Source organism: Microtus pennsylvanicus, chromosome 6 (assembly GCF_037038515.1).
Source record: "Microtus pennsylvanicus isolate mMicPen1 chromosome 6, mMicPen1.hap1, whole genome shotgun sequence".
NCBI classification, from domain to species: Eukaryota; Metazoa; Chordata; class Mammalia; order Rodentia; family Cricetidae; genus Microtus; species Microtus pennsylvanicus.
Window position 1 is genome coordinate 28,751,757 of NC_134584.1, and position 25,649 is coordinate 28,777,405.

General features: G+C 42.5%; 2 protein-coding genes across 3 annotated transcripts in view; one reads left to right on the top strand and one right to left on the bottom strand.

The window, feature by feature from the left end:
• The window catches only part of Nup155 (nucleoporin 155), a 47,862-nt gene extending 38,155 nt beyond the window's left edge, over positions 1–9,707 (bottom strand). Inside the window, exons 1-7 of the mRNA XM_075975931.1 lie at positions 9,441–9,707; positions 6,720–6,857; positions 5,559–5,655; positions 3,507–3,577; positions 2,607–2,699; positions 1,530–1,696; positions 640–745 (exon numbers count right to left, since the gene is read on the bottom strand). Of these exons, the coding sequence (XP_075832046.1) occupies positions 640–745; positions 1,530–1,696; positions 2,607–2,699; positions 3,507–3,577; positions 5,559–5,655; positions 6,720–6,857; positions 9,441–9,600 (832 nt within the window). The 5' untranslated portion in view covers positions 9,601–9,707. The remainder of the gene's footprint in view (positions 1–639; positions 746–1,529; positions 1,697–2,606; positions 2,700–3,506; positions 3,578–5,558; positions 5,656–6,719; positions 6,858–9,440) is intronic.
• An 11,855-nt stretch (positions 9,708–21,562) lies between these two features.
• Positions 21,563–25,649, top strand: part of Wdr70 (WD repeat domain 70) — a 212,197-nt gene continuing 208,110 nt past the window's right edge. The window contains exons 1-3 of one of the 2 annotated variants that reach the window (XM_075975932.1): positions 21,563–21,657; positions 21,750–21,815; positions 25,281–25,364. In XM_075975932.1, the coding sequence (XP_075832047.1) occupies positions 21,633–21,657; positions 21,750–21,815; positions 25,281–25,364 (175 nt within the window). In that variant the 5' untranslated portion in view covers positions 21,563–21,632. Of the gene's footprint in view, positions 21,658–21,749; positions 21,816–25,280; positions 25,365–25,649 lie in introns of those variants that run through there. The other variant, XM_075975933.1, reaches the window with a different exon arrangement.

The following is a 25,649-nucleotide window of genomic DNA, read 5'->3' on the forward strand; positions in this document are numbered from 1 at the left end:
CAAAAAATTCCGTCATTTAATTTTCTTTTTTAAGTTTCATTATATTACTTCACTTTAAAGCATCTTAAAATTATTACACTTGCTTGTTGCTAAGTTTGTTAAAATTCATTGATATAGGTCGGGAGGTGGTAGCACATGTCTTTAACCCAGCACCAGGGAGGCAGAGGCACGCAGTCTCTGAGTTCTATGCCAATCTGGTCTACAAGGTGAGTTCTAAGACAGCTGGGGCTACACAGAGAAACAAAACAAAACACAGAAAAAACCCCAGAGATATAAATTTGACCTGGGGGTTTGTTCTAGACCATTTCCCATATAGGGAAAACTGTCTTTCTTACCTGTGCATGTATGCTGTTTGTGGGGACAGACAGACCACACACACCTTTTTGTTTAAGAAGGAAAGGTGTTTTGGTCACATGATGCAGGAATGACCCAAAATTTGTAGAAAATAGCTAGTTGGAGAATAAAATCTATGTTTTTCTGTTTTATGACACTGCTGCTCCCTGAGACACCTCACAGACATATAGCAAATACAATTTCATATGACAAGTATGACAACTAAGAAAGCAAATTTCTGAAGAAAATGTTAAGTTCAAAGTACCAAAAATTTTGCTTTATTTGCCAAACTTGTTTCCTACTTACCATCTTCTGAGAATGTGAACTGGAGCAAAGAAGGAACGAGGAAGGAAAGAGAGCTCTTTGAGTGGTTTATCTTCCTACATCTTTGACTGAACCAGCCTGCTTCTGCCTTGGAGAGAAACAAGATGTGTAATGCCATACAATGACAACTGTACCCACGCTCAGTGAAACCTCTAGTCTCCATGGACCACCAGGGACTGTAAGTACAGTGAAACACACTTTTCAAAATTAACTCCAGTTATTCTATAATTAAAAATATCTACTAAGTACAACAAATAACTTTGAACACACATTATTCAATGAAAAGTCAACTGTAAACATAACTAACAGTAACCGAAGTGAGGACAGACATTTATAGAAGTGTACACACAGACACAGGTGAACAGGTATTGATTTATGTGTATAAATATCATGCTTTAAAACAGTGTCTTTCAACTTTCCTAATGCTGTGACCCTTTAATATAGTTCCTCATGTTGTGGTAACTCCCAATTATAAAATTATTTTTGTTGCTACTTCATAACTGCAATTTTGCTACTATTAAGAATTGTACTAAAATTATCTGATATGCAACTCCCCCCAAGGGGGTCCTGACCCTCAAGTTGAGAACCACTGCTTTAAAGACACATACCAAACAGATTACCAAAATGACACTGGTGTTTGTCTAACACTAATAAAGCTCTAGCTCAAGTTCCAGAATACCAATACTTATACAAGACAGAAGGGTTTTACCTAGGAGGAGGACTAGGTCTTATGGGTATAGAGTAGTTTGGTTTATGCTTGAATATTTTCCTTAATAATATATAGAGAATAAAATTAGAAAATTAAAACAAACGCTCTTCTTTTGCTTTTCAAAAGGATAACAAAAACCAAATTTGCAAATGTTAATGCTTACTTGGTATGCTACTTCATACAAACAGCCGTCCTTTCCAGCCAAAAATATTCTGCCATTATCAGTGGAAGTGATGGTTAAGAGGTAAGTGTTATCAGTCGGAAGAGAATACAAAGGATCTGGCAGCAGCTGCATCCCGCCACTCATGCTGTCATTAAGAATGCCAGAACCTGCAGGTGTGCAACAAGAAAAACCAGACAACAGTTCCTTAGTTTTCTGAAAGCTAAAATGATCCTCACATTATCTTGAGAACTTAGCTGGGCGATGGTGGCGCACGCCTTTAATCCCAGCACTCAGGAGGCAGAGGCAGGCGGATCTCTGTGAGCTGAAAAAGAGAACTGGTAACTTTACTGAATTCCTACTAAAATATCCCATTGCCTACATTTTATAAAGTTAGCATAAAAGCTTGAAGGGCTGGAGAGATGGCTCAGATTCAAGCATTGTTCTTGCAGAGGACCAGGGTTCAGTTCTCAGTACCCATATGACCAGTCACAAACACCTGTCTATAACTTAAGTTCTAGGGGATCTAACATCATATTCTGGCTTCCACACACACACACAATCACATATATATATGCATTCGGGTAAAACAGTTATACACAAAAAATAAAAATAAACCTTGCCTGGCTGTGGTGGCGCACGCCTTTAATCCCAGTACTTGGGAGGCAGAGGCAGGTGGATCTCTGTGAGTTCAAGGCCAGCCTGGTCTAAAGATTGAGTTCCAGTACAGCCAGGACTATACAGTGAAACTTTGTCTCATAAAAGCAATAAATAAATACATAAATTTAAACAAAACAGTTTAACAGTGTGGCCACAGTGGTGGTGGGTGTGGTGTGGTGTAAAGTGCTTTTGTCTATATGTAAGGCCCTGAACTCAATTCCTAGAGCATGCATGCATACATACACAGAGTTTCACTAAAGATAATTTAAACTGCACCTATAGTACACATATTTGCTATATAGCAAAATATCAAAAACAAACCGAAACTCGTGTGAGGATTTAGTACTAAAAACCATTATAATGCTAATTTTCAACACGCTATTATTTTTAAAAACCTAGCATATGAGTGAGTTACCATACCTGTTTGTACATTAGCATAGCTGAGGCCAAGAATTACTATATCTACAGGGGTTGCCAAAACCAGCAGGTGTCGTACATGAGGTTGAAAGATGCCTACAGCAAAACAGACAAAGGTAAATTATTTCCTGAAAAACCACAGAATGTAGGCATGAATAAAATATAGTCACACTATTAAAGTGAGCTCCTAATTAGACAGCAAAAGTCTAAATCTGGGTCAACCAACTGTGTTTAAATATTACTATGTTAAAGCACTAAAGTACATAAACAGTAGAAAAGAATAGGAAATAACTGACTCAACAACGCCATTTAAAAAGTGTCTCACACTCGGGGGCTGGGGAGTCGGCTCAGTGGTTGAGAGCACTGACTACTCTTCCAGGGGACAGGGTTCAATTCGCAGCACCCACATGGTAGCTCATAATTGTCTGTAACTCCGGGATCCACCACCCTCACACATACATATAGGCAAAACACAAATCAATTAAAATAAAAAAGTGTAGCACACACATGCAGTACAAACATTATTCAGCCACACAAAAGGAGGAAATTTTGGGGACAGCATTTGAGGTGGCCCAAGTTGGCCTCAATCCTGTGATTTAGCTGAAGATGACTTTGAACTCCTCCCTCCGCCTCCCCAGAGCCGGGATCAGAAGCATGTGCCGCTGCACCTGGCTGAAAAGGGAGGAAATTCAGATATCCAACATGCATGATCTGTGACGACAAAAACTAAGTGAAGTAAGCTGGACAGAATAACAGATGCTACAGGTAAAAAGTCACTGGTATAGAAAAAAGCAGAGTGGTGGCTGCCAGGTGTTAGAGGAAGAGAAATATTTTGATTGACTCTAACACATTTGGAGACCATGCATACAGTCAGAATCTCATCCTGATAGTTTCAGTTCTTACCAGCTTTTGGTTTCACAAGTCCCACAGCAAGAATTGTTTCACTGAGTCCATCAAAATAGGCAAGGTCACCTCTGCTCAAAGTAAAGAAAACATGTTTATATATATAATATATACATACTTAAAATCTTATTTACAATGTTCTTTATTAGTTTAGATATCAGAGTAAAAACCTAAAACAGCAAACAAAACTAGTGAAGAATTAAGACCCAGGCACTAGACCTTTCTAAGGATAAGGTAGAGAAACATTCTAAATATCTGTCCAGCTGGGCTGCAAGCAATGACTCAAGTTAACACCAATCTCCAGCTGCAACAGGGGCAGGTGTGTGGAGAAGACTCTTTGGGAGGGCACTCATAAAACTCAATGATAAGAGTAGAATGGGAAAAATTCCCCAGTGCCTAATCTGCATCCTAAAGTAGGGAAATTATAAAGGAATTCAGAAATCCATGCTACCGGGTTAACTACAGCAACAAACAAATCCAAGTTCAGTTTAACTCTAGACCTGGAAAAAAGTCGGTCTATTCACCGAACCCTAATCAATGAGGAGGAACATCATGTCTCAAGATAATAGTATTTGTTAAATGAATGAGCGTAAGATTTGACTAGAAAAGTAAAAATGTCACTAACGTCGACATTTTGGAGCAATCACAATCATAGACCATTGCTATAATGACTAACACGCCCGTGGACACATCTAGTTAAATACAGTTTTAACTGGAAGTATCTTTCTGTAGAAGTTGTCATATGGTATAATTGATGCAATTAAGTATTTTGAATATGTGTTCATGTGCATATGCATGTTTCTAAGTAAAAGGAGTATTAGTTATTCGATGCAAGAGTAACAGCTTAACTATGTGGGCCTTCTATGACACTTCCCATCTCAATGGATGACTCATGTAGGTAACTGAGTAACTGAAATATGAAGGAGAAGTAACACAAAACTCACCTCTAGAGGCTAAGAGAGCTAACTGATCATATACTACTCTGTTTAAGAAACACTGACTTTGGATTTTAAATATTCGATATATTTAATTCACAAAGTCAAAAACCATAAAACAACCAAATTATCATTTCAATAATTATTGGCTTCATAGTCCATAGAAATGCAAGGAAAAGGAGTCTTTGTAAAATGCCCAATAAGGGACCGCCACCAGGGCCCATGTGGTGGAAAAAGAACTAACTCATGCAGGCTGTCTTCAGACTGCCACTTATGCACTGTGATACACACACCCACACCCCTAAACCCAGGCCCATACACATACACACAAAAGAAATAAAATATAATTAGAAAAAATTAAAAATGCCAAATAATGGCTCAAAAATACCAACATATAATCTTCTCTACAGACTACAAACTTGGAATATATGCCTTGCTTCTCGGGAAGTCCTTTGAAAGGTGGATATAACTCAATGAGAGAATCCATGAGACACTAGGTTTAATCCCCAGGATTCAAACAAGCAAACCAACTAACAAATAACAACAAAGAATAAGAGCAGAATCTTGGTTGGGGAATGCAGCTCCATGATAGAGTGCTTGCCATGAGTAGACTGAATAGACCAAGAGCAAAGTTCAAGAAATTCTTACAAATAGAATGACATTGTGTGTATGTGTGCAGAGGTGTTTGTGTGCATGCACGTATAGAAGAAGCCAGAGGTTAGTCAATGTCTTCTTTCATTCTCTATCTTACTCTTTCAGACAATTACTCTCCCTGAACCTGGAGTTCACCGTTTCCAGGTAGACCAGTTGGCCGGAAAGACCCCAGCATTTGCCTGCCTCTGCCCTTCAAGGGCTGGGCTTCCATGGCTTTTATTTGAGTCGTGAGGAGCTGAGCTCTGACTTGCTTGCTTGCATAGCAAGTACTTTAGTCATGAACCATCTCCCTAGCCCCCCAATCCACATCTCAATGCCCCCCGATGACTAGTATGCACACTGGGAAACACTCACCCAGACAAGATAAACAAAAGGTAAAACCAGACAGTTTCTCATGAGTAGACCATGAGCTGTAACAAGCAATAAAGGTTAAGGGAATTCCAACCCAGCCTGCCATACATACCCATCTTCGTAGTTCCACATGAATATGTCACTGTCAATTGTCAGCCAAGCTCTGCTGATAGCAGGGAAAACCCCCATCATGCAGTTACACTGCATATCTGAGGAAGCATGAATGTAAGGTGCAAAGAGTTCAATTATTTTTCACACTATTTCCTCAATAGCTTTTGACTTAAAACGTATGATTAAAAGACGATCTCTTGGTTAGATGTATCACCCGATGACTCAGCACTTGCCCGGCACCCATGAGGCTCCTGTCACGTTCCTTTCTTTCTTCTCCCTTTCCTTTCCTCTCCCCCTTTTTTTTCTTTATCTAATTTTATTTATTGTGTGTGTATGTGTTTTATGCTAATGTTTGTCTGTGTACCATGTGTGTGTGTGCCTGGTGGCCATGGAGGCCCGAAGAGGGCCTTGGAGCCCGAGGGACTGGAGTTACAGTTATAAGCCATCAAGTGGGTGCTGGGAATCTAATCTGGGTCCTCTGCAAGAGCAGAGAGTGATCTTTACTGCTGAATTAGTTCCAGCCGATAACACTTTTTCCTTCTTTCTTGAGACAGTCTCACTGTTAGCTCAAGCTGGCCCGGGAGCTGCAATCCTCTTGCCTTATCCTCATGACTGCTGGGGTTACAGGTATGTATTATCATGCTTATCTGCTCTGTTCCTTCCTTCCAAGACTGGGTAGCACTATTAAGTTCTATCTGCCTGTCCTGGAACTCACTAATGTAGACCAGGCTGGCCGTAACCTCATAAAAATCATCCTACCTCGATCTCACAAGTGCTGGGATTAAAGGTGTGTGCTGCCATGCCTGACCCATGCTTATCTACTCTAAAATAGGAAGCAAACTACCCAGTATATTATAAGGTCTATAATATACTCCAAGCTGGCTGCAAGAGTACCATAATCCTCCTGCCTCAACCTCAAGAGTACTGGCAATACAGATATATGTCAGCACTGAAGACTAAAATTTGGGGTGAGGTAGGTAACGAGGATTGAGCAGCTGGGCCTCAGCCCTGCCAGACAAATGCTCTAGCACTGAGCTTTATCCATGGCTCTGAAAACACTTAAATAAATTGTAGACATTATGTAAGCATAGAACAGGAATTATAGTAATGAAAACACTAATCTAATATTTATAAAATAGGTAAATTAAAAACAATAGGATACGTCCAAACTGTTCAACCAGCTCAGGTGGGAGGGGGACTCTTCGGATAGTGCTGATCTCCGGAAGGCTGGGTACTGACAGCAAACCTGGTCCTTGTAGAGGGTAATCCATATCCGACATTCCGGAAACAGTGGGATTGTCTACAAAAAAGAAAAGGAAGCATTTATAGACAACAGTAAAGTACCACTCACCAACTAGAATAAGATAAGCAATTCATGCCACCTCTACCCCACCCCACCCCAGAGCCTATGATGTCTCCAAATTTAAGGAGTTCTGACCTGTTACAAAGTAGACTTGAGAAATCTCATTCTCCCAGGATGGGACAGTTATTGGCTTCAATCACGAGCAAAGGTTATCAAGCTTGGGGATGTAGTTGAGTTAGCATAGTTCTTGCCTAGCATACATGAATACCTGGCTGTGATTCCTAGCTCAGCAAAAACAGGACATGGTGGCATATGCCTGTATTCCTAGCACTCTAGAGGTGACAGCAAGAGGATCGGGAATTCAAAGTTACTCTTGACTACAGTTAAAAACCAGACTGAGTTATATTAGATTTGTCCAAAAAAATCAAAACAACGTCCAAATCAAACAATCCATTCTCCTTTCTTTGGATTTCTCCTCCAGACCGACCTGTCACACACAAATAGTACCAAAAATGCTATATATTATTGGTGGCAACCACAGACTACTCTCAATAAAGAATTTTTTTTTTTTTTTTTTTTTGGAGACAGGGTTTCTCTGTAGCTTTGGAGCCTGTCCTGGAACTAGTGTAGCCCAGGCTGTAGCCCAGACATCTGCCTGTCTCTGCCTCCCCAGTGCTGGCTTTAAAGGCATGTGCCACCACCGCCCAGCCTAAAATACAATTTTAATACAACAATGTTCCTAATGAAACAAAGTAGCAATGCAAAGAGGATGAGAATGTGAATGGTCAAGAAAACTTTCAAAGAAACTAAAGACTTTCTTTTTGTGGAGACAGGCTCTAGATGTATAGTCTGGCCAGCCTGGAACTCACTATGTAGCCCAGATTGACCTCAAACTCAAAGAGATCTTCCTGCCTTTGCTTTCTAGGTGCTGAGATTAAAGATCATCGTGCCGCCGGGCAGTGGTGGTGCACGCCTTTAATCCCAGCACTTGGAGGCAGAGGAGGGCAGATCTCTGTGAGTTCAAGGCTAGAGCTAGTTCCAGGATAGGCTCCAAAGCAACACAGAGAAACCCTATCTCAAAAAACAAACAAACAAAAGATCACCATGCCTGGTTTAAACTAGAGACTTTTTTTTTTTTTTTTTTTTTTTGTTTTTTGAGACAGGGTTTCTCTGTGGTTTTGGAGCCTGTCCTGGAACTATCTCTTGTAGACCAGGCTGGTCTCGAACTCACAGAGATCCGCCTGCCTCTGCCTCCCGAGTGCTGGGATTAAAGGCGTGCGCCACCACCGCCCGGCTTAAACTAGAGACTTTCAGGAAGAGTCTGGGAAGAGCTAGGTGATGGTGGCACACGCCTTTAATCTAAGCCAGGCCAATCTCTGTGTTCGAGGTCAGTATGGTCTACAGAATGAGTTCCAGGACAGCCAGGGCTATACAGAAAGACTCTGGGAAGAGTCTGTTAGGCAGAAAAAAAAAAAAAAAAACAAATGCTAGAAGGGAAAGGCATTAGTGCAAGGAGGAAGTATATGCAAAGTATTTTAAGAGTATCAGAAAGCACGACTCTTTAATCTTGTTTTCAAACTTAAGAGGGAAGGGACAAATTAAGATGATTGGCTAACAGGACAAACACATTCTATAAGGCAAGCCCGTGTGTTAGTAGTTGTCAAGTACAATGGCTACCTTTGCTTCTGGTATTTCTGACTTAAAATCTCACAAACAATTTCTACAAATCGTTAGAAATGTATTGGTTACTTTACATCGATTATCCAGTTCACCTCTGTTTTTGCTCACAAGTCTCAACTGGACCTTAACCTTTCTCTGCTTTTCTCCAAATTTCCTGTACCAAGGGCCACTTTGTAGCAACTAATGCAATTCCACAAACCTTTAGCTGGTTACAATTTTTTAATTAAGGTAAATACTTTCCAGTTATCTCGTTGGTTGACAGATAAACTTTGTTCTTCTCTGTCAGTCAGCAATCTGACTCCTCTATTTCTTTATTGGTTCGTTCCGGCACTATATTTGTTAACTGCACACATAAGATATGCCTCTGAGACAATATCAGAGATTTCCAAATTATCTCCTTTGTTTTTCTGATTGGCGCACCGCTGACACAAGAAATGTACAAAAATGGAAACTGGATCAGAAGATTCTTCTCATTTGAATTCAATGAGCTTGCTCTTACCTCTTCAAGTATCTACAACGAACATGTGTAGACAAGAAAAAAAAATTCAAAGGGGGGCTGGAGAGATGGCTCAGTGTTTAAGAGCACTGGCTGCTCTTCTAGAGGTCCTGAGTTCAAGTCCCAGCAACCACATGATAGCTCACACCTATCCGTAATAAGATCTGGTGCCCTCTTCTGGCCTGCAGACAAACATGCAGGCACAACACAATATTGGTAATAAATAAATAAATTGTTTTAAAAAAAATTCAATGGGGTTTGCTCTTCTTCAAACATTTAGGAAAACAAGCCCTAATCTTTGAATGTGCTCGTAGGCACCAACGTACAGATAAGGCCAGAGACAGAGAATCAGAATGAATTTTTTTAGGCGGAGAAACAGGACACCACTGGACCGGCTCACTCACTTGGGGCGGACACCATGAGCAGCTCAGAGAGGTCTGGGTACATGCGGTCTTCTTGCAACTGTCGGTCGATAAGCCTCCCCGCATTTTCCAAAGCTTCCTGCAGGGAGGCGGCCGACGACGTAGAGGCCACCATCACCGAGCCCAGCACAGACGACGGCATGTCGACAACCGCGGACACCACGTTACAAAAATACTGCAAACCCGAGGCGAGCCGAGAAAAAAACCAAGAGACTTCAGAACCGCTCCCTGGGACGCGCGCGCCAAACGAAAACCTCGGCGCCGGATCATGACGCACTTCCGGCTCGTCCCCCTGGGTCCAAGGAGATGGCGTTTCCAGGGACGGGAAGAGGAAGCAGTTGAGGGGGTTGGACGTGGGCTCGGGGCTGAGGGAGGAGGCTGGGGTTTAGTCGGTAGATTGCCGGGGGAGGGGAGGAGGGGAAGGGGAGAGAAGAGGGACTGGGTAGGAAGGGAAAGGGAGGTGGAACTCCGGGTGCCGGAGCAGGCGAGGGGGGCTCTTGCCGTGGGCTTTGCGGGGTGACCCCGCGCGCGAGCCGAACCTTGGCTCTTCCCGCACGCGAGTCGGAATGCGGCGACTGCGGCTTTTTAGGAGTGCCCTGATGACTTCTAACGGTAGTTGGAAATTGGTCCCTGGTTCGAGAAATATATATATATATGTGAGCCAGAATTTTACAGCATTCCAAACAGTGGGGTAAATTCAAAATCTTTAATTTCCCTACATGTGTATCTCTGTTCTTGGCTCTGTAGCCAGTCTTTGTGGGAGTGTGTGTGTGTGTGTGTGTGTGTGTGTGTGTGTGTGTGTGTGTGTGTGTACGTGTATTGGAAGTCAAGGAGGTGTGGTGTCTCATGCCTTTAATATAATACAGTATTAGGAAACTGAGGCAGGAGGATTGTCAGGCTAGTGTGGGCTACAGAGTGTAATCCTATCGCAAACTAGAGGGAGGGAGGGAAGAGAGGGACGGAAGGAGAGAGAGGGATTGAGTAGGTCGTGCCTATAGTTCCAGAGCTTGGGAAGTAGAAGCAGGTGTTGAAGATCATCCTCGGATACTCACAAGTTTATATAAGCCTATGAAACTTGAGACTTTTGCTTCACATCTTTTTCCCCGTATTGCATTGGGGGATTCACAGGTTTATTCTAAGTTTAGACTTCGGGGATTAATGTAGGCACTCAGTAGGCCATCTAGTTCTAGGAAATAACGTTTTCTGTGTCGGGCATCCAGTCTTCTGTTGGGAATATCAAACTAATAAACTTTTGCCCTTTGAGATAGTTAATGCAAAAATATAGTGACTGCATCATGCAGTCCAGGCTTAGAGGCACACACTTGTAATTGGGAGCCAGCCTGGGCTGTGTAGTGGAGACCCATCTCAGAAACAAAATGAAAATTACTATAATGATAGGCTTTCGTTGTAGATTGTTTAGTGGGGAATAAATATACATTTCAGAAGAGCAATGAGAGGGAAGAAAAAGGCGTTACCCAACAGAAGGGAACTTCACTAGACAAGGAAACCACCCACCTGCCCAAAGCAGCCAGGGTGTTGCTGCCCTACCCCCACAGTTTCTCTGTGTATCCCTGGCTGTCCTGGACTCACTCTGTATGCCAGGCTGGCCTCCAACTCACAGAGATCCACCTGCTCTGCCTTCTGAGCACTGGGATTGAAGACATGCGCCACCAACACAACTTGGCTTTCTTTTTTTCTTTTCTTTTTTTTTTTTTAAGAGCCTGGATTTCACTATGTCTTGAACTCACAATGTAACCCAGACAGGATTCAAACTTCAATCCCCCTGGCTCAAGGACCAGAATAACTATGATTACAGATACCATCTAACATACTCAGTCCAAATCTTTTAAACTAGGACCTCACAAAAGGGTTTTGTTGTTGTTGTTTTCTTTGTGTGTGGGTGTGTGTTTGAGACAGGGTTTCTCTGTGTAACCACCCGGCTGTTCTGGAACTCGGAGACCAGGCTGGCCTTGAGCTCACAGAGATCTGCCTGCCTCTGCACCCGGAGTGCTGGGATTAAAGGTGTGTGCCACCACCGCCCGGCTTTTTTTCTCAATACTGCTGTCCTGCTAATTCCTGTCAATTGTATATGTTCTGAAGAAATAAGTCTGCCAAAGGAGAGATGCTTTGAGTCCTATGTTCAATTGAAGAAAGGTTTTATTTTATTTTGTGTATGTGTATGTCTGAATGTATGTTATGTGTGCATATGGCCATGGAGGCCAGAAGAGGGTATCTGACACCCTGGATCCGGAGTTACAGGCAAATGTTATTAATCCCAAAGACGGGAGGAGGAAGTCCACTAACCCTAACCATAATGACCAAATTAATTAAAGCAAGCTTTTCTATTCATGTACACAGCTTGCCTTCCCTTAGAGAGTATCCGTCTTACTCCATTAGTGTCTCTGGGGAAAGTCTAGAAAACATGTTCCTTATTTCTTCTCAGTTAAGGAAGCTTTTTTAGTTCTTAATGTTTTGGCAAGTTAACACCTGTGCTATTCTGTGTTTTGCCAATTGAGTTGATTTTTATCTCCTAAAATAAAGATGACTTCATTTCTTTTTTGTTGTTATTTTTTGAAACAGGATTTCTCTGTGTAGCCCAGACTGTTCTGGAAATCAATTTGTAGACCTCTTTAGCCTTGAACTCACAGAGATCCACCTTACCCCGCCTCCCAGGGATTAAAGGTGTATGCCACCACCACCCATTGAAATTTCTGAATATTAAAATTTTCACGACCTAACTAACCTACTTGTATTTTGACCTAATAGCAAAACCCTTCTGCCTTCTCTAAAGGAAACAGTTCCATGCTCTCAGTGAAACCATTGTAGAACCCAACCTAAGAGAAACTTTGTCTTTCTCATACATTCGAAGCCATGATAAACTGTAAAATAGGCATAGTAAGAGATTAACAACAATAATAAGGTAGAATTATCAAAACAATATACTGCAATGATGATTTACTCTTGGGAGGTAATAGGTAAAATAAGCGTTTCTTGGGCAGAAGTACTGTGACACCTTAATGGCGGCAGTACTATGTGCAGACCCTAGACAAAAGGATGATTCACATCTATATAGGACAGAGCAGTTTAGTGTGGCATCTCATCATGGCTCAGAACAGTATTCATTCAGAACTTCTAATTGGTTTCTTAAAAATAATATTTTATGTGTATCTGTGTGTGCCCGAGTGCATGGCCTTGCACTGTAGGGTTCAGGGCAGCTTGATTATACAGTTGCCATGACAGGCTCAATAGAAGTCAGTCAAAGAGTAGCCCTAAGTTTCAGTTTACCCTAAGGAAATAACTTAGGGTAATTCCAGAAATGACCACAAACTGAGACCACCAAGGTACCACCCAGGAACGGGCCAATCAGCATCCAAGGGAAAACTATCTAATGTTCCAACCGTTGTAGACAGGATTGCCAGATGCCTTAGCCCAGCATGCACATACCCTTCTTTACCAAGATACCCTTAGACAAATGTCAGCCAGTCAGGGTCTTGAACCCTGGAAATCCCCTACCCCCACCCCCAACCTCTACTATGATAAAAATCTACCCCACCTGGACTCAGCGTTCTCCAATTGCATCAATGCATCGGACACATGGAGGGTCCAAGCTCAAGTCTGAATAAAGGGTCTTTGTTTTTATATATGAGTTCAGACTCCATGGTGGTTTGGGGGGACCTGATATCTGGGCATAACATTCACCACATGCATGCAGTCCCTGAAAGTTCAGAAAAGGTCATCAGATCTCCGGAACTGGAGATGGTTGTGAACTGCCCTGTGTGTGCTGGGAATTGAACTCAGGTCCACTAGAAAAGAGTAGCCAGTGCTTTTAACTGCCTATCCCTCTCTCCAGTCCCAAGTTGTTTTGTTTCTGTTTTCTAATACTTTTGAACAGCGGTTGACCCATGGATAACTAAAATTACAGAAAACGAAGCAAGATAAAGATCTAAGGTACCAAAAATAAAAATTATTGATTTATAAACAATCAGTTTTGTCTTTGCATGTTAATTTACTTTCATTTTTTTTTAGATCACAGGAGAGTATTCAAGCGTGCTAATCTTGCTTTTTTAACCCCTTTAGTTCTGCTTCTGATTAACTTTTCGTTAACTGAAATATGTCACTCCCAAAACATGGCTTTTATGTTTAAAGGCTCATCCTGAGAAAGACTCAATACTGTACTGGAATCCCAAACACCCAATGTAGTCACTGCCCAACTGAAGTTAGGGCCACAACTGCAAAGCAGCAAAAACTGGGCTATTTCCAAATTATGATGTAATAAGACAGTGCCTTTATTACACTTGGAACAGTTTTTCCAATCTCAAGACTCTAGAGGTCAAAAGACCTTTTTATAGGAGTAGCCTAGGGTCACCTGCATGTCAAACATTTACATATGTGTCTAACATCTTTGTTTTTGTTAGCATTGTTAAGCTATAGCTATTTTGGTAAACTGAGTCATACAAGAAACTGTTATGTTTCTATAGTAGTACACTATGTGAAGATCAGGAAAATTCCCAGTCTGTTTGTAGACTGTATTTATGAGTTAAAAGTCTTATCCTGATACTAAAAGGAGTTTCAATTCAGAAGTTGTTGTTTTTCTTATAAACTGTTAAATGATGATTAAGCCATGAGATGTTCAGAACTTTACTTACAAAGTCATGCAAAGGACTAATGTATTCAAATACAGGAAAAATTTATCTAGCCCTTTATATATTTTCAAGGTATAGCTTAAAACAAATAACTAAAAGCAAATAAGAGTTTTGACTCTTGTTTGGCTCAAGGCCTCAAACTGTCAGAGATTTGCTGAATATGGCATTTAGACTCTCAGATCCTATCATTGAATCCCAAGATCTCTAAGAAGGCAGTGGACACAGCAACAGTCAACTCCACCTGGACTATGGTAATTCTAACCAACTGACCACTAGGCAAGACTGCCCCGATGACTCACCTTCTGTCAAGGCTCTGCCCAAACTGTGGACAAGCAGGACACTAGAGAGTTGATGTCCCACTTTGCCTAGACAGGGTGAGGCCAGTTTCCTCATATTCCTCCTCCACAGGAAAGACTCTCACCCACTGGGCCTGGCAGCCAAGACTGCTCTCCTGACCTCTGCCCTCATCGCCATAGAGTCTGTAGAAGCCTGCTCCTACAAAGTCAGCGTGGGTTCCTGAGGAACCTCAAGGCCAAAGGAAAGTCAGATGAAAGAATTGAGGCAGAAGACAGGATAGAATTGGGAGGTTTGTCTGGTCATGTCAAAATAACCAAGCAGTCCAGAGTTTATTTCAGAACTTGCTAGTAGAAAATATACTGCTGACAACATCAAGAAAGAAGGCGAGGCTGCTTCTGAGCAGCAAGTCCGTGTTGGAGAGGAGGCCGCTCACTCAAGGACAGGAAGGTCTCGGGGTTAGACACTGACCTTCTGTGCCGTGCTTTGTTCCGTGCAAGTCTGTGTTGGAGAGGAGGCCGCTCACTCAAGGACAGGCATGGTCTTGGGGTTAGACACTGACCTTCTGTGCCGTGCTTTGTTCCGTGCAAGTCTGTGTTGGAGAGGAGGCCGCTCACTCAAGGACAGGCATGGTCTTGGGGTTAGACACTGACTTTCTGTGCCGTGCTTTGTTCCGTGCAAGTCTGTGTTGGAGAGGAGGCCGCTCACTCAAGGACAGGAAGGTCTCGGGGTTAGACACTGACCTTCTGTGCCGTGCTTTGTTCCGTGCAAGTCTGTGTTGGAGAGGAGGCCGCTCACTCAAGGACAGGAAGGTCTCGGGGTTAGACACTGACCTTCTGTGCCGTGCTTTGTTCCGTGCAAGTCCGTGTTGGAGAGGAGGCCGCTCACTCAAGGACAGGAAGGTCTCGGGGTTAGACACTGACCTTCTGTGCTGTGCTTTGTTCCGTGCAAGTCTGTGTTGGAGAGGAGGCCGCTCACTCAAGGACAGGCATGGTCTTGGGGTTAGACACTGACCTTCTGTGCCGTGCTTTGTTCCGTGCAAGTCTGTGTTGGAGAGGAGGCCGCTCACTCAAGGACAGGAGTGGTCTCGGGGTTAGACACTGACCTTCTGTGCCGTGCTTTGTTCCGTGCAAGTCTGTGTTGGAGAGGAGGCCGCTCACTCAAGGACAGGAATGGTCTTGGGGTTAGATACTGACCTTCTGTGCCGTGCTTTGTTCCGTGCAAGTCTGTGTTGGAGAGGAGGCCGCTCACTCAAGGACAGGAGTGGTCTCGGGGTTGACACTGACCTTCTGTGCCGTGCTTTGTTCTGCTTTTTTACATAAGCAAGTGTTCTTTTCACACGGGCTAAATCAGAAGTTTCTCACAGCCCTTAAGTCATTGCTAGGTTCTGAGAGGCTCTATCTGTCATATAAGTTTAAATATCTTGAATGCCATATTCATAAAATCTCTGACAGTTTAAGGACTTGAGCCAAACTTCAGACTTGATTTTACCTTCAGGGTGAAATAAAGTTTAGGTTCCCAAGCCCTAGGGGAGCTGAGAACTTTCCAATGGCTGACCCACCTCCTCCTTAAACAACATAAACAGTCTGTAGTGCTTTTTAGGTCTCTAAAATTTTATGGTTGGCCTACCGAGAGACAAAAGAAACGAATCTGCTTGGTTGGACTAAAAAGCTTTCATTCTGTATCTGTTGACAAAGATGGAGCACACGAGGAGAATCCCTGATCTTTGATTCCTGATTGGAGAAACTTTTAAATGTAACTTGGCAACAACTGTTTGTGATTTTTGTGCTTATAACCCCCATTTCTGCCCCTGTTTGGGGTCGCCAGGAGAAGCAAAGCTCCCGAGTCCTTGTCCTGCAGCCCTGGATCAGCGACTCCACTTACGTAGTGAGTTATCAAAGACTTTGGAACCCACAAGTGTTATCTCTCTCCTTCCTCATGGTGCACAGCAGACACGGGCCTAGTCTAAGCCCTAGAAAGACACACTCGGGGGCAAGACCTGGTTAATAACGTTTTGTTAAAGACATTTTGAAGAGGAAGCGACCCCTTTGTGGGAGGCATGTGACAGAAGTAAAGGCAGTGACTGCAGTCATACTTCGTCTGTGCCTTGGCTTCTGCTCTAGAAGCAGAACACCATATGGTTCGGAAGACCATAGACCAAAACAACTCCATAGCCCTGAGTTCTCACATAAGCAGGTCAAAACCCAGTTCGGGAGCTGGGGAGATGGCACAGTTGGTAAAATGCTTGTTATCAAGCATGAGGACCCAAGAGGAGATCCCCAGGACCTGTAAGAAGCTGGGCAATCACATGTTGGGGAAGTGGAGTCCAGACAGAAGTACTTCTGGGGCTCACTGCAGTTTGTTGACCAGCTAGTCATGAAGAATTAGTGAACTCTAGGTTCTGTAAGAGATGCTGTCATTGACCTCTGACCTCCACTCATTTGTATGTGCATTTGCACACATATGTACATGTGCATGCACTATACACACAGCAAAATTCAGATTTGCTATAAATGCTCACATTATGCACATATTAGAAAAGTGGTACATTATTTGTGTTTTAATAAATAAAGCTTGCCTAAAGGTCAGAGGGCGAAGCAGTCATACTAGTTAGCCATACAGGCCAGGGAGTAGTGGCACACACCACTCAAGGACTTGGAAGACAGAGGCAGATGGATCTCTGTGAGTTCAAGGCCTCCCTGGGCTACACAAGATTGAATCTGTCTAAATGAGAAACAGAGCTCACACAAAGGTGATCCCAGCACTTGGGATCACACGCCTTCAATCCCAGCACTAGGGAGGTGGAGAAAGAAGCAATATGACTGGGTGGAGAGAAGAATCAAAGGGAAAAGAGACAGGAACTTACTGGAGTGTGGAGTTTGAGGATTCATGGAGATAGGATATCACCCCTTTGATCTGAAGATTTGGTAGAGGTAAAAAGGTCTCTCTAGTGGTTGGCTGTTTTGCTGTTCTGATCTTCAGGTTGAACCCCAATATCTGTCTCTGGGTTTTTATTATTTGTGCTACATATCAGAAACGTGACTGGGGCTGGAGAGATGGTCAGGAGCACTGACTGCTCTTCCACAGGACCTGAGTTTGGCTCCCAGTGCCCACACGGTGACTTATAACCGTCTATAACTCCAGTTCTAGGGGATCTAATGCCCTCTTCTGACCTCCACAGACACCAGGCATGCATGTGGCATAGAGACAGATATAAGCAAGATACTCATACACATAGAATTAAAAAAAGACTTAAAACCATCTCCAGTGCTAGGGGATACAACACCGTGTCTATCCTCTAAGGGTACCAGACACACGTATGGCACACACTTATGTACGTGAGCAACACACTCTAACATGCTCTTATCCATAAAAGAAAATCTTTTTTTTTTCAGGACAGGATTTCTCTTTGTAACAGCCCTGGCTGTCCTGGAACTAGCTCTCGTAGACCAGTCTGGCTTCGAACACACAGAAATCCGTCTGCCTCTGTTTCCCAAGTGCTGAGATTAAAGGTGTGCATCACCACCATCAGGCTAAAATAAAATCTTAAAAAGAAAGAACTGAGCCCCAGCATCATGGCCTGTATCCCCAACATTTTGGAGGCAGAGAGAGGAGAGTCATGATTCTTAAGGTTTGAGTGATGCCGAGATTTGAGATCACTGTGGGCTACATGACTCTTTGCAAAATCAAAGTTGAGAACTAACCTCATATTAAAGAGTGCTTACTCTTTTAAGAAAAAATTGGAGCCGGTCATGGTCACGCACACCTTTAATCCCAGCACTCAGGAGGTTGAGGCAGGTGGATCTCTGAGTTTGAGGCCAGCCTGGTCTACAGAGTGAGTTTCGGGGGGGCTGGAGAGATGGCTCAGAGGTTAAGAGCATTGTCTGCTCTTCCAAAGGTCCTGAGTTCAATTCCCAGCAACCACATGGTGGCTCACAACCATCTGTAATGGGGTCTGGTGCCCTCTTCTGGCCTGCAGGCATACACACAGACAAATATTGTATACATAATAAATAAATAAATATTTAAAAAAAAAGAGTGAGTTTCGGGACAGTCAGGCATACACAGAGAAACCTTGCCTTGAAAAACAATAAACAAACAAACAAACAAACAAATAAATAATAAAAAATAAATTTGGAGGCTTGAGAAATGACTTAGTGGTTAAGAGAATGAGCTGGGACTTTTGCTCCTTTCCTGGCACCAATAAAGAGGCTTATAAGTTTCAGTGTTTCAGGATCTAGGGAGCTCTGATGACATCTTCTCGCCTTCGAATGAAAAGAAAATTACACTATTTTGTATGTGTGTGCTCGATTATATCTCAGGCATAATGCATACCGCCGTCTGAGGACAACTGGTGTGAATCGGTTCTCTCCTCTCACCGTATGGAACCTGGGGATTGCACTCAGGTAGCTTGCCTTGGTGCCAAGCACCTTTATCTACAGAGTCATCCTGTAAGTCCAAGGAATACATTATTTTAACCAATCAGAGATTACGGACTAATGTCTAAGAACTTCCCCTGGAATGATCCAAAGCGACTGCTCTACCGTAATCAATAAATTACTTTCTCTGCTCTGGCTCTTTGCTCCTTCTTGCCCAGTAGGTAGAGACCTAAATGGTTTGCTGTCCCTGCCCATCTGAATCACGGTGTTCAGAAAACTAATATCCTGATGTGCCCTATTTTATCTTTTAGTACACCATTGCTTTTGTTTCATCGGTCAAATTTATTAAAAGATATAATGAAGTCACCCCTAAGTGATATCTTAGAATTGTGTCCAGAAGAGGTTTGATCTCATGGGCACTCTTAAGCATGTCTTATGCATGTTAATAGTGATGGGTGATGGAATAGCTAGTGTCTATTTTTCTTTTCCCTCTAGGGTTCTACAGTTTAAAGTGTAATAAATCAGACATCTCACAATTTCATCTACTTGACTACCGAGTAGCTGAAATAGCTATTTAGGAGCTTAAGGCTATGGTGACATAGTAAATTTCATCTGTAAAATTTTACTCCAGTACCTAATGACTTATTCTAGCATAGGCAAATTAAGTGACTTTTGTGGTTTGTAAATCTCTGAGACAGATACAAACTTTGTTGCTACAAATTATATAAGTCTTGCACATACGAAGAGTAACTTTTGCCTTCGGAACTATTTACTTTTATTAATTCATTGAGGAAGCAATCAGACTACCTGTCTAGCGATTGTACTATGAAGAACGACTGATGTAACATGTGGTGGGGGGGGCTTATTTAGTTGGAGGTTGACAAAGTTCTACAGATGCCTGCGAGAGTTCCTGAGGTTTCATTTGTTAACTAAAGCATGAGAGGTGGAATCAAGGGCCCGGAGCTGGATGCAGAGTCCATGACTTCAGGGCACTGTGCTCTGAAGTTGCTTATTGCTTTGACTTTCTGGTGAAGTTGGAAATGATGAAGTTGGAATGGCAAGGTTTTAAGCCATGCTAAAGATTTTTTAAATCCGCATTTTGGAGGCTAGAGATCCACTCCAGAGCCTTCTCTGTGCCCAGTAGCCACAGACTTACAGTTCCAGCTTATTAATAAGCTTGCATTTTATTCCAAGGACAATGGAAACATTAGATAACGACTATCATTGAAGACATACAGATAAACAAAACATAAATAGAGATAGGACATTTATTGTGGAGCTCATGAGTAACTTTATTAAAGTATTTTCATTCTTGAGTGGACAAGAAGGCTTGTAGATAAAGATGTTTTCTACTAAACCTGTGACCTGAGTTCCACCTCCAGAATCCAGAGGGGGAAGAATAGTTTTGCGAGTTGTTCTCTGATCTCCAAATGCCCACCGTGGCATGTTTATGTCACTTCCCCAACAAATAAACGCACATGAAAATTAAATATTTTCACTTGGCTTGATAACACACACCTTTAAAAACAACACTTGGGGGCTGGAGAGATGGCTCAGTGGTTAAGAGCTCTGTCTGCTCTTCCAAAGGTCCTGAGTTCAATTCCCAGCAACCACATGGTGGCTCACAGCCATCTGTAATGAGATCTGGTGCCCTCTTCTGGCCTGCAGGAATGCATACAGGCAGAACACTGTATACTTAATAAATAAATAAATCTTTAAAAAAATATATAAAAACAACACTTGGGAATAAGAAGCAGTGGGTCTCTGATTTCCAGGTCAGCCATGGGTTACATAGTGAGACTCTGATTTTAGCTGGGTAGTGGTGGTGCATGCCTTTAATCGCAGCACTTGAGAGGCAGGAGAGGCAGGCAGATCTCTGTGAGTTCAAGGCCAACCTGGGCTATGGGAGCTAGTTCCAGGACAGGTTCCAAAGCTACAGAAAAACCCTGACTCAAAAAAAAAAAAAACAAAACAAACAAACAAAAAAAAACCCCAACCAACCAACCAAACAAAACCCAAACTTCTTTTTCATTCAACCAAGTATATCTTTTAGATTTTAAAAATAGGGCTGAGAGATGGCTCAGAGGTTAAGAGCACTGCCTGCTCTTCCGGGGGTCCTGAGTTCGATTCCCAGCAACCGCACGGTGGCTCACAACCATCTGTGGTGAGATCTGGTGCCCTCTTCTGGCCTGCAGGAATACACGCAGACAAATACTGTATACTTAATAAATAAATAAATATTTAAAAAAATAAAAATAGAATAAGTGACAAACCATTCATTTATAGCATAAGTAAGGAACTAAGTTGTAAGAAAACCAAAATAAATCAGACACACAGTAGATATGTTAACATTTGGAGCCCTTGCTCAGTAAACAAGGCTTGCCAAGTCAGTGGGAGTCTGTGACTGAGGGTAAGTACTTAGAGCAATCCTCCTGGTAACTCTGTTTTCTGGCTTCGTTCTCAGAACTTGAGTCATACGCTGGTTTCTTTCTTCAAGTGTACAGAGAAGGTGAGCAACTGTGTGAGCTTCGTCATGCACATCACAGAGGAAAAGCAGCACTCAAAGAACAAGATACTGTTGACTTTTCCTTAGAAATACGCGAGGACTTTCACCTCTTCTACAAAGGCATCAGAAAAAGTTCAAAGTTTTGTACCACCACGATTTGAACGGGGATGCGCTCTCAGCGGCGCGTTCCCTCCGGACCACTAGGTGGCAAGAGTCCGAAAGCCTCGCTTCCGGCCCGGCCCGGCCGCTCTTGGTGACGCGGACTGAGAGACGGTACTTCCGGTCAGTCTTGCCGGCAGTGGCGCGCTGCTTGCGCGGGTTCTTCAGCGGAGGCTGTGAGGCTCGGTTAGCCATGGAGCATTCGGGACCCAGCGAAGGTGAGTTCGGCGCGGCCAGCGGGGCTGGTGGGCCGTGCCGGGGAGCCGGAGCGTCGTGCTGACCGGCTGTTTGTCTTCCCTTTCTCGTACAGTGACAGGCGCAGACGCGGCGGGACCCGACCCTCAGCTGGCTGTCACCATGGGCTTCACAGGGTTCGGTGAGTGACTGCCCCCGGCAGAGCCCAGCCCGGTTTTGCAGAGGGCTCAAGAACTGTCAGGTTAGGAGAGTTGTCACTTTGGCCCGGCGCCTTCTGCCGGGCCAAATCCTAATCGCTTCGGTCCCATTTAATTTGTTGAGGTCACTTCAGCTGACACTTGGGAACCTTGGCTGAAAGGGATTACTGCTGTGACCCAGTCCGAGAAGGATATTTATTGGTGGCCATTAAATAATATTATTTATGGTGGTTATTGAGTTCGTCCTTTTGGTTAGTCTTTTTCGTCCGGAATCCGCACTTCAATCTTGCTGTGAATCCTAGATATGACAAGTTATTAGATGACTTTAAAAACAAGTTTCAAAAGACGTGATTATTTGTTAAACACATTAGTTGTTAAACACAACTCAAATGGAAATTATTTTGTAATTTTATTTGGGAACAAATGGCCCACTAATGTGTCTAGTTCTCATTCATTTATCCATCTATTCTGTCTTCTCGGACTCTAGCTAATCCGTCCACTAAAGAGTAGTTACAGTATTTACCTTTCTTCCTGGCTTCTTATTTTTTAAAAGCTAATTGAATATATGTTTATGCTTGTGAGTGGGTATTTTTCCTGGATGTAACTATGCACCACATGCCTGCAGTGCCCATGGATGCCGGACGAGGGTCCTGGACCCTATGGAACTAGAGTTACTGATGGCAAGAGGAGTGAGTGCTCTTAGCTGCTGAGCCATCATCTCTCTAGTGGCTCATTCTAACTTCAGAAGTTCCCCTCCGCCCCCAGTGTAACAGTCCTGGGTATCCAGGAATTTCCTTTGTAGACCAGGCTGGCTTCAAACTCACTGAGTCCTGTCTGCCTCTGCCTCCCAAGTGCTGGGATTAAAGGCGTGCGCCGTCACCACCCAACAGCTTCAGAAAGTTTGGAGCATTACAAAGAAAAAGAAATCAAGACTTCAGATTTAATTTGTTTTTCACTTTTCCTGTTGCATATTGAAAATTAATATTATACTTATGAGCAAACATTGTTCTTTTTTTCCCGTTTATTTAGCAAACAATGTTCTTTAAGACAATATTATGTAGATTTTAAAGTGTTATATTCTTCCAAAGCACGAATTTAATTTTTGGTAATATGAGGAATCAACAGGGCTTCCTGCATGCTAAACGCCTGACCTACATTGCTAGCCCAAACTTGGTTTATTTTCCTATCTAGAGAGTAGACTACACAATAAGATCTGTATCACTTACAGTTTTTCCCTACGTAATTCCCAGTTTTATTTTTTTGTTTTGTTGAGGTAGAACCTGACTGTATTCCTAGGTGGCATGAAAGTGAGACTCTCCTGCCTCAGCCTCTCATGTGTTGGCATGTGACACCATATCCATCTTTTGGTTTTTATCAGTAATGCTAAAGGAATGTTTTGGGAATGTGTGTACATAATGTGTGTATGAATGAATGTGCACGGCTTGTGTCCAGGCATGTGGAGGCCAGAGGTTGGCATCTAGTGTCTTTATCAGTTGTTCTCTGCTTCCATTTTTGTGACAGTGTCTATCACTGGGCCTGGAGCCCACAGTTCAGCTGGCCTAGCTAGCCAGGGAGCCTCAGGGATCTTCCATTCTAGGATCCGAACCCCGAGTCTCATGCTTGAGCATCAAGCCCTGTACTGACTGAGTCATCTCCCCAACTTCTAATGAAAACATTTTTATGATTAACACTATTTTTTGGTAATCTACTGAAAAATCGTGGTCTGTACTCTGGTAAGCAGGGTGATGAGACCCAGTTCTACAGCCTCACCTCTCATATTTACTGTATGGTTCTTTGAGAACTTTCTACTGTGTTTAAGATAATGTACTAATAGCTGTTATATTGTATATATATTTAACTGCTCTGGTAACAGGTTGTTATAAACTTAACACTTTAAAACAGCACAAAGGATTGTGGGTTTAGTCTAATATAGAGCCGTTACCCAGTAAGCATAGGGCTCTAGGTTTGACCCCCAAATCCCACAGATTTATTTTCTGGTAGCTCTGTAAGTTGTCTGTTCATGTGAGCTGTATTGATTTCCCTGTTGTAGACATCAAGGCTGAAATCAGTTTAAAACATGCATTTACTGTCATCTGGTAGCTCTGTTAAGAAAGGAAGCTGTTAAAAAAAAAAAGGAAGCTGTTTTTATGAACAGAACAGTTCTTGGTAATAGGACTGAACTATTTGCTCTCTGGCTATCTCTTAGCGCATTAGAATATCTTTAATTCTCATGTTGCCACCTTAACCTGTGGGTTGCAACCCCTTTGGAGCTTGAACGACCCTTTCACAGGAATCGAATATCTGATATTCTGCATATCAGATATTTACATTACAATTCACAACAGTAGCAAAATTACAGTTATGAAGTAGCAATGAAATAATCTTTTCCATACATTTGTTTGAGAGGGGGTCTTATTTATCCCAGGCTCACCTTGAACTTGCTGCACAGGTAAGGGTGCCCTTGACCTTCTTATTCCTTTGCCTCCGTATTCTGAGTGCTGAAATTTTAGGCATGTGTATGCATTGCTGTGGTTCAAACCCTGGGCTTCGTGGTACTAGACAATTTTACTGCATCTCCGAGTCAGATAGGCTCTCTGTCTAGTCTGTATTCTGGTTATGTCTGACGAGTTCCTTTGCCATGTTTTAGGGTATTTTCTTAGATTCCAACAATCAAAGTATGGGTATTTCTCATTTTTCCTGACAGTTTAATGCTGTTTCAAGGTGTAGACATCTAGCTAAGTTAGGTGAGAATGAGAAAGCTGGATGGCTAATGTTCAGTAGGTTCACAGTCCTAATTTAATAATCTAAAATTTGTGCTTATTGAGTATTAAGTTCTCAAAAGTTTTGGAATTTGGCTTACGGTGTCGGTGGATACTTGTTATAATCCCAACATTTGGGAGGCTGAGACAGGATTGTGAGTTCAAGGCTAGCCTGTGGAATGAAGCAAGACTATGTCTCTAGAAAAACTGACAACAAAACGTTTTGTATTTTATATTTTGAATTAGGGATGCTAAACTAGTAATATCTGTGTATAAATATTCCAACAAACAACTCTTGATACTTGAAACATTCTGGTCCCAAGCATTTTGGATAAAGGTTATTAAACTTGTATTTTTCTTTTCTCCTTTACTGTTTTATCATTATCTTAGAAACATGCTGTCAGGTAGACAGACGGAGTGGTTATTGATCAGTTAGTAAAACTGGAGTGCCTATATCTGGTCAGTGGTGGTACATATATTTAATCCCAGCACTCGGGAGGCAGAGGCAGGCAGATTTCTGTGAGTGCAAGGCCAGCTTGGTCTACAAGGTGGGTTCCAGGACAGACTCCAAAGCTACAGAGAAGCCCTGTCTCGAAAAACCAAAACAAACAAAACCAAAAAATCCTAGAATGCTTTAGAGCCTTTGGTCAGCTCATTGCAAGACAGTCACAGTGATGTTTATTCTCCTAGGGAAGAAAGCTCGCACATTTGACTTGGAGGCCATGTTCGAGCAAACTCGAAGGACAGCTGTGGAAAGAAGCCGGAAAACACTGGGTAAGAAGCACCGATATTTTCCCTTGTACTGTCTTAAATATTGTATAAACATACAACTGTGTTGACAGTGATAAGGCTGAAAAAAAACTTGTTTTTATTTACAAGCACCCATCTTTAGTTAGAATTGTTAGACTGTAACTGTTGGCTCCTTTTGAAGCAGAATTTAAAGCATTTATTTTCCATTTGAAATGTGACAAAATTTGTATTTTGCTTGGATAAAGAAGGTCTACATACCAGAATCTTGGAAAAGTATGTTCTATGGGGGCTGGAGAGATGGATCAGTGT